Source organism: Mustelus asterias, chromosome 22 (assembly GCF_964213995.1).
Source record: "Mustelus asterias chromosome 22, sMusAst1.hap1.1, whole genome shotgun sequence".
Classification (NCBI taxonomy): Eukaryota; Metazoa; Chordata; class Chondrichthyes; order Carcharhiniformes; family Triakidae; genus Mustelus; species Mustelus asterias.
Genome location: NC_135822.1, coordinates 7,583,261 through 7,603,164, shown reverse-complemented (window position 1 = coordinate 7,603,164; position 19,904 = coordinate 7,583,261). Strand labels below are relative to the sequence as shown.

General features: G+C 45.9%; 1 protein-coding gene across 2 annotated transcripts in view; it reads right to left on the bottom strand.

Annotated features, from left to right (window-relative positions):
* Window positions 1-8,904: 8,904 nt before the first annotated feature.
* The window catches only part of gpr157 (G protein-coupled receptor 157), a 32,674-nt gene continuing 21,674 nt past the window's right edge, over window positions 8,905-19,904 (bottom strand). Inside the window, exons 3-5 of one of the 2 annotated variants that reach the window (XR_013500529.1) lie at window positions 19,709-19,903; window positions 10,859-11,714; window positions 8,905-10,766 (exon numbers count right to left, since the gene is read on the bottom strand). Coding sequence is in view for 1 of the 2 variants with exons in the window: in XM_078238698.1 (XP_078094824.1) it covers window positions 11,505-11,714; window positions 19,709-19,903 (405 nt within the window). In the remaining variant the exon portion in view is untranslated. Of the gene's footprint in view, window positions 11,715-19,708; window position 19,904 lie in introns of both variants that reach the window. The other variant, XM_078238698.1, reaches the window with a different exon arrangement.

Below are 19,904 nucleotides of genomic sequence, written 5' to 3'. Positions count from 1 at the left end.
AGTCTGGTGACAATGCCACTGCATCACAGCCGCACCTTTTGGAAGGGTGAAAGAGAAACAGAGAGAGTTTGCGTGTTTCACTAGCTCAGGACTGCAAAAAATGCAGGCATTTGTGCGAAGGTTGAACACCAAAAGAATCTACGTGGCTACTCATCAACTTTGACATGGTTCTGCCCTCCACCTCCAAATTTTACACATACATGGCTGGAACTCTTTTGTGTGCTTGCACATTTATTTTTATTTTGGCTATCAGCTGTTCCAAAGCTCGGATCAGGAAACAAGCATGTTTTGTGTGTTGAATCAGGGTGGGTTAACCTAAAATGCCTGCAGGGGTTCGATTCCCAGCTTGGGTCACTGTCTGTGCGGAGTCTGCACGTTCTCCCCGTGTCTGCGTGGGTTTCCTCCGGGTGCTCCGGTTTCCTCCCACAGTCCGAAAGACATGCTGGTTGGGTGGGGTGCTAAATTCTCCCTCAGTGTATATATCATCGTTCCTTCGCAGTTGCTGGGTCAAAATCCTGGAATTCCTTCCCTAACGGCATTGTGGGTCAACCCACAGCACGTGGACTGCAGCGATTCAAGAAGGCAGCTCACCACCATCTTCTCAAGGGGCAACTAGGGATGGGCAATAAATGCTGGCTGGCCAGCGACACCCATGTACCATGGATGAATAATAATAAAGAAAGACCGAAACATGCACCGGAGTGTGGCACTCCACACAGACAGTGACCCAAGCCTGGAATCGAAATCAAAACCCTGGCGCTGTGAGGCAGCAGTGCTAACCACTGTGCTACCGTGCCACCCACGAAAAGCATCTCTGTTCTGAAACCCAGGCTTCTGGAACACTGGAGAAAAAATGCCCAGAGTATATCATCTTGACAAGGGTTTCACTGCGACAGTGATAGACAGAGGCAGCCCAAAGGCTTCATTCTAACACAAAGAGTATTTTTTCTGACAATACACAGCTTCAGGGGTGTCTTGGAGTCAAGCTAAGGGCGCGATCTTACTGGCCGTTCATGCCACGGTCCCGCTGCAGTGAGGTCAGAGAACTTGGCGGTCAGCCAGATTTCCATTCATTGCAGCGGGATGGGAAAATCCCACCAGCGGGAACAGTGGTCAGATTCCGGCCAAGGTTTAATATAGTCGGTAAAATTGTTTTCACATAGCATGTTGTTATCATCTGGAATGTGTTGCCTCACAAGGCGGTGGAAACCGATTTTACAAACGTAAGATCATAAGGCATAAAAATAGGTGATTCAGCCCATCGAACCTATACTGTCATTCAATAAGATCAGCACCATTTTCCTGCACCATCCCCTTATCCTTTGATAAAGACATAGGAATCTATCGATCCCAGTTTTGAACATCTGCAATGACTGAGGGAATTCCAAAGGTTCACCACCCTCTGATTGAAGAACTTCCTCCTCATCTCAGCCCTAAATGCCTATCTCTTATTCTGAGACTGTGTTCCTTGGTTCCAGACCGCCCTACCACACCACCATCCCCCCCACTCCAGCCAGGGGGAAACATCCTTCCTGCGTTTACTCTGTTGAGAACTGACACTCTGTAAGAATTTGAGAAATTCCTGGAATTGACACTCTGTAAGAATTTTGTATGTCTGAATGAGATCACTTCTCATTCTTCTAAACTCCAAAGAATAAAGGACCAGTCTAAACATTCCTCACAGGACAATCCCTCCATCCCAGGAATTAACTTAGTGAAACTTAATTTGGTGAACTAATGGCAAATGGTAAGAAAATTAGCATGCAGGTACAGCAGCTAATGAAGAAAGCGAATGGAATGTTGGCATTTATAGCTAAAGGAATAGAATATAAAGATAAGGAAGTTTTGTTGCAACTATACAAGGCATTGGTGAGGCCACACCTGGAGTATTGCGCACAGTTTTGGTCCCCTTATTTGAGAAAAGATGTAGTGGCATTGGAGGCAGTTCAGAGGAGGTTCACTAGATTGATTCCAGAGATGAGGGGTTTGTCGTATGAAGAGAGTTTAGGCCGACACTCTTTGGAATTTAGAAGAATGAGGGGGAGATCAAACTGAGGTATACAAGATGATAAAAGGTATGGATAAAGTAGACGTGGAGCAGATGCTTCCTCTTGTGGGGCATTCTAGGACGAGAGGTCATCGTCTTAGGATAAGGGGTAGCAAATTTAAAACAGAGTTGAGGAGAAACTACTTCTCCCAAAGGGTTGTAAATCTGTGGAATTCGCTACCCCAAAGTGCGGTGGATGCTGGGACAGTGAGTAAATTTAAGGAGGAGTTAGACAGATTTTTAATTGGTAATGGGTTGAAGGGTTATGGGGAGAAGGCAGGAAAATGGGGATGAGGAGCATATCAGCCATGATTGAATGGCATAGCAGACTCGATGGACCGAATGGCCTAATTCTGCTCCTATATCTTATGAACTTATGAACCTCGAAAAAGGAATATAATTTATAGGTGCAAGTCTGGCAGCATCTGTGGGGAGAGAATAGAGTAAATGTTTCAAGTCTAGATGGCCCTTCGTCAGAGCTGAAGGGAATTGTAGCGGGCGGGACAATAGTTGACAGTCATCTAGTCTCGAAACGTTGGCTCTAGTCTCTCTCCACAGATGCTGTCAGACCTGTTGAGATTTTCCAGCATTTTCTGTTTTTGTTTCTGATTCCAGCATCCACAGTATTTTGCAGAGGAGAAGATTACAGGGCTGTGTGCAACAGTGCGGGGAGTGAAACTAATGGATAGCACTCTCAAATACATGATGGCCTGAATGGCCAGCTGCTGCTGGAAGGTTCTGTGATTCTGTCAATTCTAACAGCATTGTGCTGGGCTCCATTTAAAAAATTCCAGGCTGAATTTTTTTTTTAACCTGTGTCCTTTGGAGTGAGGGTTCCTGGAATTGGCAAAGAGAACATTTCATGGAATAATTGAATAATCAAAGAATCCCTACAGTGCAGAAGGAGGTCATTTGGCCCATCGAGCCTGCACCGACAACAATCCCACCCAGGCCTGTAACCTAAGTACTTACCGTGCTAATCCCTTTGACACTAAGGGACAATTCAGCATGGCCAATCAACCTAACTCGTACATCTTTGGACTGTGGGAGGAAACCGGAGCACCCGGAGGAAACCCACGCAGACATGGGGACAACGTGCAAACTCCACGCAGACAGTGACCCAAGGCCGAAATTGAACCTGGGCAGCAGCACTTAACCACTGTGCCACTATGCCGCCCTAAGTCCAGAATGTGATGGATATGTGCAGCTCCAACAACACTGAAGAAGCTCGACACCATCCAGGACAAAGCAGCCCACTTGATCAGCATTGCATTTACCATTTTAAACATGCACTCCCTCTATGACCCAACACACTTTGGCTACAGCGTGTAAAATACACTGCAGCAACACACTAAAGCTTCTTCGACAATACCTCCCAATACTGAAACCTCAACCACCCAGAAGAACAAAGGACGGAAGGTGCATTGGAAACACCTTCACCTGGAAGATCCCCTCCAAGTCACTCACCACCCTTGAAAGGGTTATTGATCACTCAAGCGTAAAACTCACATAAGCTGAAAGAGAGAAAAAAAGGACTTTCTAAAAGTCTTCACTAATAAGCACCAAGGTCTTTAGTCTGAGAGAATTCATTAAATCAGACATCTGGAACTGGAAAAAGGGAGTGATATCCATCGAGATTTCCTATCCATTTCCTATCTTTCAAACTCAGGGTTAGCATCGAGCATTCGCATGCCAGGTACAGTCAGAGCACAATGTGTTCCAGAGCTCTTATATTCAATTATAATATTAATTTTAAAAACTGTCACCACTATCTGCGGGCTGTCTGTTGGGTAAATAGTGCAAGGAGGTTGATAATCTAATGCCGATGCACTTTGGGGTTGAATGATATGATTCCTCTGAGAGAGACATTTGTATACCAGCTTATCATATACCCTCAGGGCTCCCCGATTCTAAAGCTATTTGGTAGTAATTAGGTCAGAGGGGGTTATCAGTTCTACTGAGTTTAGTTTTCGACTAATGCTCAGTCACTGAAACTCTTTATCAATCACTGTTGCCTCACAATACCAGGGGCCCAGGTTCAATTCCGGCCTTGGGTCACTGTCTGTGGAGAGTCTGCATGTTCTTCCCGTGTCTGCATGGGTTTCCTCCGGGTGCTCCAGTTTCCTCCCACAGTCCAAAGATGTGCGAGTTAAGTGGATTGGCCATGCTAAATTGATCCTTAGTGTCAGGAGATTAGCATGGTAAATATATGCGGTTATGGGGATAGGGCCTGGATGGGATTGTGGTTGGTGCAGACTCGATGGGCCAAATGGCCTCCATGGGGCAGCACGGTGGCACAGTGGTTAACACTGCTGCCTCACAGTGCCAGGGACCCGGGTTCGATTCTGGGCTTGGGTCACTGTCTGTGCAGAGTTTGCACATTCTCCCCTTGTCTGCGTGGGTTTCCTCCGGGTGCTCTGATTTCCTCCCACAGTCCAAAAGACGTGCTGGTTAGGCGCACTGGCCATGCTAAATTCTCCCTCAGTGTACCAGAACAGGCGCAGGAGTGTGGAGAGGAGGGGATTTTCACAGTAACTTCATTGCAGTGTTGTTGATTAACCAGCATGCCCAGCATATGCTGAACAATGAAGATTTCACCGTACCATTAAAAATAAGAGGGTGTGCGCCCACTTGCTTCATCAGACTAATCCCTGGGATGGCGGGATTGTTTTATGAGGTGGGATTGAGGAAATTGGGTCTGTATTCATCAGTTTCAAAGAATGAGAGGCAATTTCATTAAAACTTACAAGATTCGTACAGAGCTTGACAGGGTAGATGGAAAGACACAAAAGTCTGAGGTCATATACCAACTGACTCTAGAATAGCTTAAAGTCAGAGAGTCATAGAGGTTTACAGCATGGAAACAGGCCCTTCAGCCCAACTTGTCCATGCCGCCCCTTTTTTTAACCCCTAAACTAATCCCAATTGCCCACATTTGGCCCATATCCCTCTATACGCATCTTACCCATGTAACTGTCTAAACGCTTTTTAAAAAACAAAATTGTACCTTCCTCTACTACTACCTCTGGCAGCTTGTTCCAGAGACTTACCATCCTCTGTGTGAAAAAATTGCCCCTCTGGACCCTTTTGTATCTCTCCCCTCTCACCTTAAACCTATGCCCTCTAGTTTTAGACTCCCCTACCTTTGAGAAAAGATATTGACTGTCTAGCTGATCTATGTCCCTTCTTCCCTGCTGCCATCAGACTTTTGAATGGACCTACCTTGCACTAAGTTGACCTTTCTCTACACCCTAGCTGTGACTGTAACACTACATTCTGCACTCTCTCGTTTCCTTCTCTATGAACGGTATGTTTTGTATGTATAGCGCACAAGAAACATTACTTTTCACTGTATACTAATACATGTGACAATAATAAATCAAATCAAATCAAAAATGTAGATGGAATGTTTCTCCTGGCTGGTGAATCTAGAATCAAAGGACGTAGTCACAGAATAAGGGGCAAGCCATTTAGGACTAAGACGAGGAGGAATTTCTTCACTCGGAGGATGGTGAATCCTTGGGAATCCTCTACCCCAGAAAGCATGCTCAAAATAGAAATTGATAGATTTCTGGTTACTAATGATAGCAAGGGACATGGGGATAGTAGGGAGGTAGATAATCAACTGTTTGAATGGTGGAGCAGGCATGATGGGCTGAATGGCTGATATTCCTAATCTATAGGTGCAGGTTGCACTGATTCTCCAAGACAAGATAATATTTGTTTTCAAATCCATTATTTCCCAAAGATGCTGAAACTTACTATCACCATTACTGGTGACCCTGAATGTCATTAGATGAGACATTCATAATGTAATTCATGGAATGTAATAGTACATTCCATATCACATCCACGCTGTGCCCTGAGTGAAGTTGCCCAATTATTGCAGCTTTGATGCTTACTGTAAAGGCGCTCACAGGGAGATCTAACCGCATCACGATAGGAGTAACACAGATGAAACTCTGGCCTGTTCCACTCTCTCCTTTTGTTCCTGGCCTGCTGGGTAATCCTGACTTCAATGCAAGTTGACCATCTCAGGATCCATTTTCAGTTGGAAACCACACTGCTCAAAGGTTAATTAAAACGGAACGTTGATAGGCATGCTGACACCATTAATATCTATTGCCATTTGCTAATGAGCATCCGGTCCATAGTCTTGTGTGTTACGAAAATGCTGATAACACACACTAGCAACTCACTCAACCACACAGCCAAGAAAACCCTTACAGATGGCTCACAGCTCTTCATCATCTTAATTAGAGTATATCCTTACACCAGGTGATCGCAGAAGATTCCTCTTTTAATCTGTTATGGTGGGTTCGTTTGGGAATTCCGTGGTTTGTTCATAGAATGTTCATAGAATCCCTACAGTACAGAAGGAGGCCATTCGGCCCATCGAGTTTGCACCGACCACAATCCCACCCAGGCCCTATTCCCGCAATCCCACACATTTTCCCCTGCTAATCCCCCTGACACTAACGGACAGTTTAGCATGACCAACCTAACACACACATCTTTAGACTGTGGGAGGAACCCACGCAGACACGGGGAGAACGTGCAAACTCCACACAGACAGTGACCCGAGGCCGGAATTGAACCTGGGACCCTGGTGGCTGTGAGGCAGCAGTGCTAACCACTGTGCCACCGCGCCTAAGAGATCTTGTAGCAGTCAATGGCCATTCCATCCATTTGCATCACTGTTCACAAGGTTATAGAGCTTGGCTATAGATTCTCTCGAAGGTGTTTCTCACTCCTCCTCTCGTTCACATCACTGTGATATATCTCCCTGCGCACATGCTCAGTCGCTGTCCTTAGAGTTAACCCTTTACTCCACATCTGCCCCCCCACCCCACCGCCCCCAGGCTTTATTCCTCAAATATATATCCTCCTTCCCCTAATGTCTAGGAAAGGGATAGTCTCCTGGGTCGTCTCCCAGGACAAGTGCCGACTCCCGTCCGAGCTAGTTGGTTTGTCCCAAGTCAGTTCCTGGGAGTGGTGAGATGTGCTACGCGGTCTCCGGGGGGGGCAGGGCAATCTTACCGGCTTGTCACACCGGTTGATCAGCGCGGCGAGCTGGTAAGATTGGGTTAGCGGTGAAAAATCGCGCCTGGTTTGTCGCCTCTCTCGATGGGTTACTAGCCTTGTCCTGTTTGCGAAACCAATATTCAGTGGGTAATTTAAATGTAATTAGTGAGTCCAGGATGCTATTGTCCAGGTTCACTTGCACTTACCCTCTCACCAGCGGGGATAATGTATGGCCCCCACCAACGGGGACCTGACGTGGTGGCCTCGTCAGTGGAACCAGAGGTCATTGAAGCCCCATGGATGGTTGGGGGGCAGGGCCAGGCAGTGTTCCTTGGGCAGTGCCAGCCTGGCACCCAGGCACTACCCACTGGGCAGTGTCAAGGGGGCAGGGCCTGACAGGGATAGGATCTGAAGGGGGTGGGAACGGAAGTGGTGTGGCCATGACAGGGAGGGAGAGAGAGCTCCATGTGGGGGTATCTTGGAGTGGTGGAGATTGGCTGTGGCTGGTGGGGGAGGGGGGTGGGGCAATCGAGATGGGGGTGGGGGGCATGCCCAGGGAAGCGAGGTGGATTGGCCATGGTAAACGTGTGGGGTTACAGGGCTAGAGTGAGGGAGAGGGCCTGGTTAAGACACTGTCAGAGTTGGTGCTGTCTCGATGGGCCGAATGGCCTCCTTCTACACTGTATGGAATTGATGAGAATTGCGGGCAAGTCCTTTCTAAAATCATTAACCTGTTTATCGTGTTCACTGATTTTCAGGGTCAGATTCAGAGCTGTGCTGGTTTTTCTGCTCAGGAGCCCAGTATTCATGATTCTGAATAATGTACAATGTTTCAAAAATTTCCCTCCCTTTGTACTTGAAACTGCATCAAGCTGACCTTTATCATTCAGCTCGACTCCTCCTGGACCTTGGATACGAATAGATGGAGGTCGCAATGTTATTTTGTTCAGCCATGAATTTCTGTCAGACAAATCAGAGACTCCAGCTCGTGTGTCCAATTTGGATTTGTTTTCTCTGGAGCAGAGAAGGCCGAGGGGCGACTTGATCGAGGTGTTCAAGATCATGAGGGACATGGACATGGTGGATAAGGAGCAGCTGTTTCCCCTTAGTTGAAGGGTCAATCACGAGGGGACATAGGCTCAAGGTGAAGGACTAGGAGGGATGGAAGGAAAAACTTTTCTAGCAGAGGATGGTGACGGTCTGGAATGCGCTGCGTGGAAGGGTGGTGGAGGTGGGTTGCCTCACATCCTTTAAAAAGTACAGGGCATAGGTTTAAGGTGACAGGGGGAGACACAAAAGTGTCCAGAGGGGCAATTTTTTCACGGGTGGAGAGTGTCCGGAACGAGCTGCCAGAGGTAGTAGTAGAGGTGGGTACAATTTTGTCTTTTAAAAAGCATTTAGACAGTTACATGGGTAAGATGGGTATAGAGGGATATGGGCCAAATGCGGGCAATTGGGACTAGCTTTGGGGTTTAAAAAAAGGGTGGCATGGACAAGTTGGGCCGAAGGGCCTGTTTCCCTGCTATACACCTCTCTGACCTCCAAGTACCTGGATGAGCACTCGGCACATCATAACATTCAGGGCTATGGGTCAAGTGCTGGCAGATGGGATTAGGTGGGAGTTCAGGTGTTTTTAATGTGTCGGTGCTGACTCGATGGGCTGAAGGGCCTCTTCTGCACTGTATGATTCTATGGACAAGAGGGTTGCTGAAAAAAAAAATCGATGAATATTGGACATCAATACATGTAAAGAGTAAACAGAAAAAAAAATTTAGAAAGACCACTTTCACATATGCAGTGGAGTTTTACCGACCCAAGGAATTGAGACAGAGTTTTCCCATTTAGCAAAAGTACTTTATTCATAACCATATATTACAATACATTCTCATATCTGTATTAAAGACAAACATTTTTCCAAAAGATACATGTTCAAACTTACTGAGAAAACAAAGGGGCTATATTTACACTTTCTAATCTGACCATAATCTATAAATAAACATCAGGTTGGGATATTTAGGAAATTGTCACTGATTATAAAAAGAGTAACAGAATTGTAAAGAGGTGTGACACTGAGTTCTCAGGGATTCTTTTTTAAAAACAGGCATTTGCTTCATTTGACAATCAAATGGTCTTTGATACAAGCAAGTGTGAATGACTTGGGGTTTCTTCCCCCTACCAACCCCCACTGAGAGAGATCAGGGGAAGAGAGAGTAACCGCTTCCTTCACCAGTACGAAGCAACAGTTTGTAAACATTGGCGTAAATGTTTTGGTCCAACCCGCCATGTGAATTGGCGCAGGGAGGACGGAAAATTTGACAGACCATTTAGAAGACCCATTGACTTGGGGTGGGAATTTCCAGCCTTGGGACAGATGCGAATGGAAAATCCTACCTTATATCTTTCACGCATTTCCGGATGCTCTCGACACCACACCCAATGGGTTACTTTGGCAGTGTAATCGCTGGTGACGGAACAGAAGGTAGCCGTCAAACGGTATCAGTACATTTACACCCAGCCAGAGATAGCTTTTTGAAAAAGTCAGAAAAAGGTCATTGCTGAATTTTGTTCTTAAAAAAAAAGGGTGAAAGTCAATTCTTCCCCCCAATAAGAGACAGAGAGAATGAGAGAAGTGGAGACAAATCCATAATCTTAGCAAATATTAGATCCAAGGTTTTCATTTAGAGTTTTAGGTCTTTTTTTTAAGCACTCATTATTCGATGTTTAATAAATAAAGAGTTAAAATGGAAAAGAAATGTGTACAGTGCCTATTCCATGTATGTTTGTTTAAAAGCAAGTATAATGGAGGCACATTCAATGTGATCCACCCTCTGGGGGCAGCCATCGCAATGAAAATTAAGCTCTTAAGAAAGTGACCAAATTAGGTCAAAAAGTTGTTTATTTTGTCGTTGTGCCATTAAAATTTAGTTCTTAAATTAATACTTCCCTCCCTCTTTCTGCCCGTCCCCAACACCCGACCAAAACATTTCCACAATGAAGATACGGTTTATGAAACAGAGAATTCCCAACCATTACCCCAAGCAGGGGTTGGGTACATGATTGAATTGATAATGGGGGACCAGTTCAAAATGGTTTCCATGAAGATCCTCCCTCTGTGAAAGAATACACAGTTTGAAGACAGCTCAGTGTAACAAAGACACCAGAGGCAAGTTCAGAGTTCACCATCTCAAGTTTAAAGATTGTAATTGGATATATATATATATTTTTTTTTACACCTTATCTTCCCAGAATAAAGAAAAATTATTTTTCGTGATAATTTCAAAGAGGACAAAACATTTTGTTCCAAAATCAACTTTGGAGATAACATAGACAGAAAACTTGCAACTTTTAAAATGTTACTTACTGGACCAGGCTGAGAATTTATGTTGGGAACTGACTATCAATTTCTCTGAACATTGAGTATTGTCAGAGAAAACCAACTCCTGCCAACCTCATGTCGTTCAGTTTGTGATGTTGAAACAGAATCTTCACTGGCTGTAATATGGGTGACATATGGGTGTAGCAGGATTGGTTAGAGAACACTAACTCACATTGTTAGTAGCAGTGCCCAGATTCTTAGTTTAGTCACAGCCTTGAAGATAATGTGTGAAGATGCCGGGATTGGACTGGGGTGGGGCACAGTAAGAAGTCTCACAACGCCAGGTTAAAGTCCAACAGGTTTATTTGGAATCACGAACTTTTGGAGTGCTGCCCCTTCACCAGACTCACCCGATGAAGGAGCAACGCTCCAAAAGCTCGTGATTCCAAATAAACCGGTTGGATTTTAACCTGGCGGTGTGAGACTTCTTACTTTAAGATAGAAAGTTGAAAATAAAACTTGAAGATTATGGACACAAAGCAATTTCCAGTTTCCGTTGAACAAGAGATTACAGTCAAATTCTACAAGCTCCTCTTATCAATAATGGGATTCTCACCCCAGAGATCATTTTTAGATGTCAGTCAGGGAGACAGAGATACGTTTTTTTTTTACAAAAAGTAGTCAGAAGCAGCACTTTTAATTCACATTCTGGTATCCAACAACATTCAAGTATTGCTGCAGAGTTTTCCTTGCAGGTTTTAATAGTTGCTGTTTTATCAATTGCGTTGAGTTTGTATTACAAAAAAAAAATTTGTAACAGGCACCGTGGTTCACAAAACAAGCACGCAACTCAGAAGTCTGCCCACCTTCGGTCGTGCAATGATTGTGCGAACATTTCTGGCCTCAGCTTCCCCAAGATACACAGCCAGATCAATCCCAACCAAGTGACTTCTCTAAAAAGACCAGATATCATCACCGGCAGCACCGCGAGTGAACAGGCACGACCTTACACTGGCAAAGTGTGGCATTTGCTGTGCCCAATACCAGTTAAAGCCAGCTTTGTTATAGTTCCGCCCCCACCATCACCTCCACCCCCCCATCTTTTTAAGAATCCGTTCACTCTTCAGTTACGTACGAGGGAATTATTTCTGCATTCCGACGAGCGATGACTTCCCCGTAATTGTTCACTATGGCCTTGTGGGGCATCGGATTAACCTCGCCCCCAAAACATCTGCAGAGGCAGGAAACCAGTCGTGCCCGAACAACTTGTGTGCACAGGACGAATATAATACAATTCGCTGCCCCTTGGAAGGTGTTTCCTATTCCCTGTAGAACAGGTGGGGGAAAAAGAGATTGGGGAAGAGAAAACAATTAGCATGCTGAACAGGAAAATTCATCGAATCCCTACAGTGCAGAAGGAGGCCATTCGGCCCATCGAGTCTGCACCGACCACAATCCCACCCAGGCCCTAATCCCATAACCGCACATATTTACCCTGCTAATCCCCTAACAATGGGGTTAATTTGGCATGGCCAATCCACCTAACCCACACATCTTTGGAGTGTGGGAGGAAACCCGAACACTCAGAGGGAAACCCACGCAGACATGGGGAGAACATGCAGACTCCACACAGACAGTGACCCAAGGCTGGAATTGAACCCGGGTCCCTGGCGCTGTGAGGCAGCAGCGCTAACCACTGTGCTACAAAAATCACCTTCTTACAGACAACTGATTATGTACAATGAAGCCTTTGTCAATTCATACATCTTAATGGGCCAGCCCTTACAGAGAGAGAGAGAGAGATACAACGACACCAGGTCAAACTGGAAAATTTTTAACATGACAACAGTCATGTTGCAAAAATGTGCTGGATGCCTGTGTCGAATTATTGTTGAACCTCAATGGAGGACAACTGCACACCAGCTGATTACTGAGCGCTCCTTAAAGCTTTAAAAAACGAACAAAGGACTTGTATTAGAGAGAGCATTTCATGACCTCAGGAAGTCAGTATTAATGTGTTCTCTATGTTCTATAGGAAGGGGAGGAGGGAGCAGTCACATGTGACCCATAACAGTCTCTACAGTAGCAAAAGGTTATTTATTTTAGCTACCATTGCAACAGGGACTACAATTCAGAAGTATTTTATTGGCTGGGAAATTCTTCAAAACATTCAGAATCATGAAGTGCTTTACTTCTTTCTTATAATCAAAACTCTCCCCGCTCCCCAAATTTATGTGCAGCTGGAGATAGAATAGAATCCATACAATGCAGAAGGAGTCCATTCAGCCCATCAAGCCTGCACCGACAACAATCCCATCCAGGCCCCATTGCCGCAACCCATGTATAAGACCATAAGATATAGGAGCAGAATTAGGCCATTTGGCCCATCGAGTCTGCTCCGCCATTCATTCATGGCTGAAATGATTCTCATCCCCGTCACCCTTGATCCCCTTATTGATCAAGAACCTATCTATCTCTGTCTGAAAGACACTCAATGAGCTGGCCTTCACAGCCCTCTGTGGCAATGAGTTCCACAGATTCACCCCCCTCTGGCTGAAGAAATTCCTCCTCATCTCTCAGTTTTAAAGGAGCATCCCTTCACTCTGAGGTTGTGCCCTCGATTTCTAGTCTCTCCCACTAATGGAAACATCCTCTCCATGTCCACTCTATCTAGGCCTCTCAGTATTCTGCAAGTTTCAATTAGATCCCCCCTCATCCTTCTAAATTCCATCGAGTATAGACCCAGACTCCTCAACTGCTCCTCATATGACCCTTCATTCCTGGGATCATTCTTGTGAACCTCCTCTGGACCCCCTCCAAGGCCAGCACGTCTTTCCATAGGTATGGGGCCCAAAACTGCTCACAATATTCTAAATGGGGTCTGACCAGAGCCTTATACAGCCTCAGCAGTACATCCCTGCACTTGTATTCTAGCCCTCTAGAAATGAATGCTAACATTGAATTTGCCTTCCTAACTGCCAGCTGAACTTGCATGTTAACTTTAAGAATGTCCTGAACCAGGACTCCCAAGTATTACCCTGCTAATCCCCCTAACACTAAGGGGCAATTTAGCATGGCCAATCAACCTAACCTGCACACCTTTGGTCTTTAGGAGGAAACTGGAGTAATGAATGAAGTAATAAAGTAATGAAGCTTGCACTCCCCAGATGATTGTCAGACTCAACCTGGAGTCACAGCAGACTTTCTCAGAAGACTAAAGGAAATTCGGCATGTCCACTATGATTTTCACCAACTTTTACAGATGCACCATAGAAAGCATTCTTTCGGGTTGTATCACAGCTTGGTCTGGTTCCTGCTCTGCCCAACACTGCAAGGAACTACAAAGGGTTGTAAACGAAGCCCAGTTCATCACTCAAACCAGCCTCCCATCCATTGACTTCCATTACACTGGAAAAGCAGCCAGCATAATCAAGGACCCCACGCAACTGGACATTCTCTCTTCCACCTTCTGTTGGGAAAAAGATACAGAAGTCTGAAGTCATGTACCAACCGACTCAAGAACAGCTTCTCCCCTGCTGCCGTCAGACACGAATGGACCTACCTCGCACTAAGTTGATCTTTCTCTACACCCTTGCTATGACTGTAACACTACATTCTCCTTTCCTTCTCTATGAATGGTATGCTTTGTCTGTATAGCACGCAAGAAACAATACTTTTCACTGTATACTAATACATGTGACATAATAAATCAAATCCCAGATGTCCTAAACCAGGTACCCAAAGTCCAGAGCAGAAGTAACAACAATTGACGGATATTGACGCAGTGTGACCAAAAAAAGTCAAGAGATGTGTAAAAATTTTGAAATTTCAAGCTTTTAACTGTTCCCTGCTGCATTCTCCATGGCAATATCTCTACCAATCAGAATCTACTTGCTAACCAAGCGGCACTCTGTTGTCGTTCTTGCGATCTGTCCTGATGAGTACAGGAAGAAAGCTTCTGACAGCATGTCTCTTTATCCAGCACTACTCAAGCTTTGGGTGGCACAGTGGTTAGCACTGCTGCCTCACAGTGCCAGGGGCCCAGGGTCAATCCCCGTCTTGGGTCACTGTCTGTGTGGAGTCCGCCCCGTGTCTTCGTAGGTTTCCTCCAGCTGCTCCGGTTTCCTTCCAAAGATGTGCAGGTTAGATGGATTGGCCGTGCTAAATTGTCCCTTAGTGTTGGGGGATTAGCAGGGTAAATATGTGGGGTTATGGGGATAGGGATTGGGTGGGATGCTCTACTGGAAACTCGGTGCAGACTTGTTGGGTCGAATGGCCTCCTTCTGCACTGTAGGAATTCTATGATTTTATTTGCAGTCTCCAACAACAATTTATATTTAACAAATAAAAGTCCCAAAGCACTTCACAGGAGCATTACAAAACAAAACTAGATACCTAGCACCATAAAGCAACACTCGGGTAGATGGCTAAAAATTTGGTCAAAGATTGGTTTTGAGTATCTTAAAAGGATGAAAGAGACAGAGGCAGAGAGGTTTAGGGAGTTCCAGAGCTTAGGCCCTGACAACTTAAGACACGGTCATCAGCAATTCAAAATGGAGGATATTCAGGACGCCAGAATTAGATAAGCACAAACATCTTGGGAAGACTGGAGGTGAGAAGGGAAGGGACGAGGCCACGGGGAAAACAAGGATGAGAATTTAAAAATCAAGGTATTACTTAACCGGGAGACAATGGAGACAGACCGGGGTGATGGGCGAGTGGAATTTGATGCAACTGGGATGCACAAAATAAATATTCCTCAACTCAATACAACCCGATTCTTCACTGAAGATGATTCAACTTGTATGAAGAACTCTTGCATGTGTGGCAAACGTTAGATTTTTCACCACCACCCTATTACAGAACCCCATACCCCGACACTGAAAACAAGGCCTTGGGAGAGGTTTAAAAATATATATATACTTAGTTAAACCCCCCCCCCCCCCAACCAAACAATTCTATTTATTCCCATGAATCTTTCATGATCTCCAGTGCAGTTGAAGGATGGAATTCTGGTCTCGTGAACGGAGACAGTTCGGACTAAAGGCAGGATTTTATGACCTCGTAAAATCCCACCCGAGGCCAATGGAGAATTTCATTCTGTGAGCCTCGCCTGCCCCGATTCCAGGGCGGACAAGGCGGTAAAATTCCAGCCCAAGTCTTGACAGCCTCTTTTAAATGTTTGTTTTCTTTCCCTCCCTCTTCCTTCCCCCCCCCCCCCCCGCCCTTGTCCGTGGATTGCTCTGTCAGGCCCGATTGCTACAACACCACACTGCAAATAAAGCTTGTTCGGAGCTCTTTTCCCAGGGCAAACCCAGCTGTTTCGAAACCACCGGGGCGGCACGGTAGCACAGTGGTTAGCACTGCTGCTTCACAGCTCCAGGGTCCCGGGTTCGATTCCCGGCTCACTGTGTGTGGAGTTTGCACATTCTCCTCGTGTCTGCGTGGGTTTCCTCCGGGTGCTCCGGTTTCCTCCCACAGTCCAAAGATGTGCGGGTTAGGTTGATTGGCCAGGTTAAAAATTGCCCCTTAGACTCCTGAGATGCGTAGGTTAGAGGGATTAGCAGGTAAATATGTGGGGGTAGGGCCTGGGTGGGATTGTGGTCGGCGCAGACTCGATGGGCCGAATGGCCTCCTTCTGCACTGTAGGGTTTCTATGATTTCTATGATTCACCTCAACCCCCAACCACCCCCCCTGGCCAACAAATATTTGCAGGGCAACTCTCAATCCCTGCACCCCTTCACCGCAACCGCCCTAGCCTCCCCAAGCCGCAACCACCCCACCCTCCCCAAGCATCTCCTCCCTCAAAAACTCTCCCTCAAGTTTTCACTCTGGAGTAATGAGAAGTCGGAGGCATTAAAACGAGGTCACATGGCAGTAAGAAGTTCGGGAAGCTACCCTGTGGCCTCGATGTATCATAGACCCAGTTTGAAAATCTGGGTTTTGAATTCAGCCCAGATCTTTCCCTGTGAAATGATAAATTTGAATGTGGAACACTGGCACAGGCTGAACTGCAATCCATTCTGTGTAACCGCCCCCTGGCTACAAGATGTAACCAATCCAATCTAGGACAACTGAAGGAGAGAACAAAAAAAGTGCGATTCAATAACTTTTCTACAGGTCAGGTTTCACAGTGATGTTAGAATACACACAACAGTGGTTTCTTCAGTATGTTTAGCACTTGGATCCCAATTATTTTGCCATTTTTCACTCTAATGGTATCACTGCCAATAAAAGCAAACCGGTAATACCGAAGAGAGTGTTTTTTCCATATCCGCCACTGTCAACGCTGAACACAATACAGTCCCAGCAGCACAAGGGGCCCCCTGGCTACCAACAGGCCAAACCTCAACCACTGTTGACCCATTAAGTACATTTGTCTTTTTGTCCCCTCAAACCTCAAGTACAGAAGCCAGCCACAAAAGACAAGTTTAAAAAAAAATTCATTTATGGGATGTGGGTGTCGCTGGCTGGCCAGCATTTATTGCCCATACCCTAGTTGCCCTTGGGCAGTTGAGAGTCAGTGACATTGCTGTGGCTCTGGAGTCAGATGTAGGCCGGACTAGGTCAGGACGACAGATTTCCCTCCCTCGAGGGTTTTTCCAATTCTTAATTCCAGAAGCTGTAGACAGCTTCAAATGTCCCCCAATTCCTGCATTCACGCATCAAGATTCCATAAACTGGAATCATAGAACACAGAGGCCATTCGGCCCATTGAGTGTGTCAGTTCTTTCAAAACACCGCAACTGTCCGTTCACTTCCGATGGCGTGATCGAGGGGACGATCTCAGTCAAAACAGGAGGACTTCTTTTTAGAAGGGTTATTTTCCCGCACACTAACTAAGCTAACAGATGGAGCTCGAGTTTAACCTCTCACCAGAACGGTGTTGCTGACAATGCAGCACTCCCAGATTGCTGTACTAGATTATCAGCCTGAATAAATAGGTCATTCAAGAGAGAAATCACTTTTTCATGCAAAGGATGGTAGAAATGTGAATTCGCCTCCTCCACAAAAAACAGCCGATGTCGGCACAATTCATATAAACCGGAGATTGATAAGATTTTTGCTACCCGAGGGTGTTCAAGTATTAAGGCAGATGGATGGAGTATTAATAGAGTTTAGCCATAAACTATCCACTGTCTTCAATGTCGCTGGTTTACTTTTATTGGTAGTGGCATCAGATGCTAAAAATACTAAAGAAACTCTGACTTTCTAGCATCTCCTGCCCTCACTGTGACCTGTAGAAAAGTTATTGAATCGCACCTTCAAGGGTGGCACAGTGGTTAGCACTGCTGCCTCACAGCACCAGGGACCCGGGTTCAATTCCCAGCTCGGATCACTGCCTGTGTGGAGTTTGCACGTCTTCCCCATGTCTGCGTGGGTTTCCTCCGGGTGCTTTGTTTCCCTCCCACAGCCCAAAGATGTGCAGGTTAGGTGGATTGGCCATGCTAAGTTGTAAAGTAAAGTATATTTATTAGTCACAAGTAGGCTTATATTAACACTGCAATGAAGTTACTGTGAAATTCCCCTAGTCGCCACAGTCCGGCGCCTGTTCAGGTCAATGCACCTAACCAGCACGTCTTTCAGATTGAGGGGGGAAACCGGAGCACTCAGAGGAAACCCACGCAGACATGGGGAGAACATGCAGACTCCACACAGACAGTGACCCAAGCCAGGAATTGAACCCAGGTCCCTGGCACTGTGAAGCAGCAGTGCTAACCACTGTGCTGCCCCAATTGCCCCTTAGTTCCCCAAGAGGAGTAGGTTAGGCAGATTAGCCATGGCAAATGTGTGGGATTATAGGGATATGGCCTGGGAGAGGGCCTGGGTAAGATACTCTGTCAGAGAGAGTTGGTGCAGACTCGATGGGCCAAAAGCCCTCCTTCTGCACTGTAGGGATTCTATGATTCTATCAACAGTGAGTCATGTTTGAGGGGCAAAATGGTTTTGGAATATCATGAGCAGTTTTGGATCCCATACCCAAGGAAGGATGTGCTGGCCTTGGAGGGGGTCCAGAGGAGGTTCACAAGAATGATCCCAGGAATGCAGGGTTTGTCATACGAGGAGCGGTTGAGTCGTCTGGGTCTGTACTCGATGGAGTTTAGAAGGATGAGGGGGGATCTAATTGAAACTTACAGAATACTGGGAGGCCTAGATAGAGTGGACGTGGAGAGGATGTTTCCACTAGTGGGATAGACTAGAACTCCTTTAAAACTGAGACGAGGAGGAATTTCTTCAGCCAGAGAGCGGTGAATCTGTGGAATGCATTGCCACAGAGGGCTATGGAGGCCAAGTCATTGAGTGTCTTTAAGGCAGAGATAGATAGGTTCTTGATCAATAAGGGGACCGAGGATGACAGGGAGAAGGCAGTAGAATGGGGATGGGAATCATATCAGCCATGATTGAATGGCAGAGCAAACTCAATGGGCTGAATGGCCTAATTCTGCTCTTATATCTTATAGAAGAATAGAATAGAAACCCTACAGTGCAGAAGGAGGCCATTCGGCCCATCGAATCTGCACCGACCACAATCCCACCCAAGCCCTACCCCCACATATTTACCCGCTAATCCCACTAACCTACGCATCAGGACTCTAAGGGGCAACTTTTAACCTGGCCAATCAACCTAACCCGCACATCTTTTTGACTGTGGGAGGAAACCCACGCAGACACGAGGAGAATGTGCAAACTCCACACAGACAGTGACCCGAGCCGGGAATCGAACCCGGGACCCTGGAGCTGTGAAGCAGCAGTGCTAACCACTGTGCTACCGTGCCGCCCATATGGTCTTTTCCCTGTGTCGAGAGTCAGAATCGTTACAGTGCAGGGAGGAGGCTATTTGGCCCATCGTGTTTACACTTTGGTATCTGTCCCACTTTCACACACTTATTGAGGAGCGGGTGTTCTGCATTGGACGAGGCAGTTAGATGGCATTAATTAACGGTTTCCTTGCTCAAATCAAACCTGTTCAGAGTTCAGGTAACGCCACCCAGGTGAACAATGACTCTGTGCTTAACACAAACTCAACTGCATACTTGTGAATGAGAGAGTGTGCTGCATATTTGTGTCCCCTCATTACTTGGCGAGTGGAGGCACAAACAAAGCACATTTCTGCTTCCATCGTTTGTTATTTTCCTTGGGTTTTTTAATCTGTTGGTGTTTGGAAGTCATTTGCCTGACTACTCACATGCTGTGAACATGCCCAAGTCCTGGAATGGAGTTTGAACAGATAACTTCCATGAAGATTGTCAAACAGCCATAATTACGAATTGTTACATCTGAACAATCATGTGTTTTTTTTTATAACCATGATACTTACATGTAGCATTACCAGCATTCCATTTTGCACAGCAGGCGAGTTGCAAAGTGTCAGAATGAACCTCACAGTGCTCCAGATCCGCAGGAAGATGAATATGATGGGTATGATGGTAAGCTTGCGATCTGCAATTGAAGACTGCGTGTGATGCCTGAAACTGCTGGCGAGGATGGGGCGATACTCTGACAATGCTTCATGC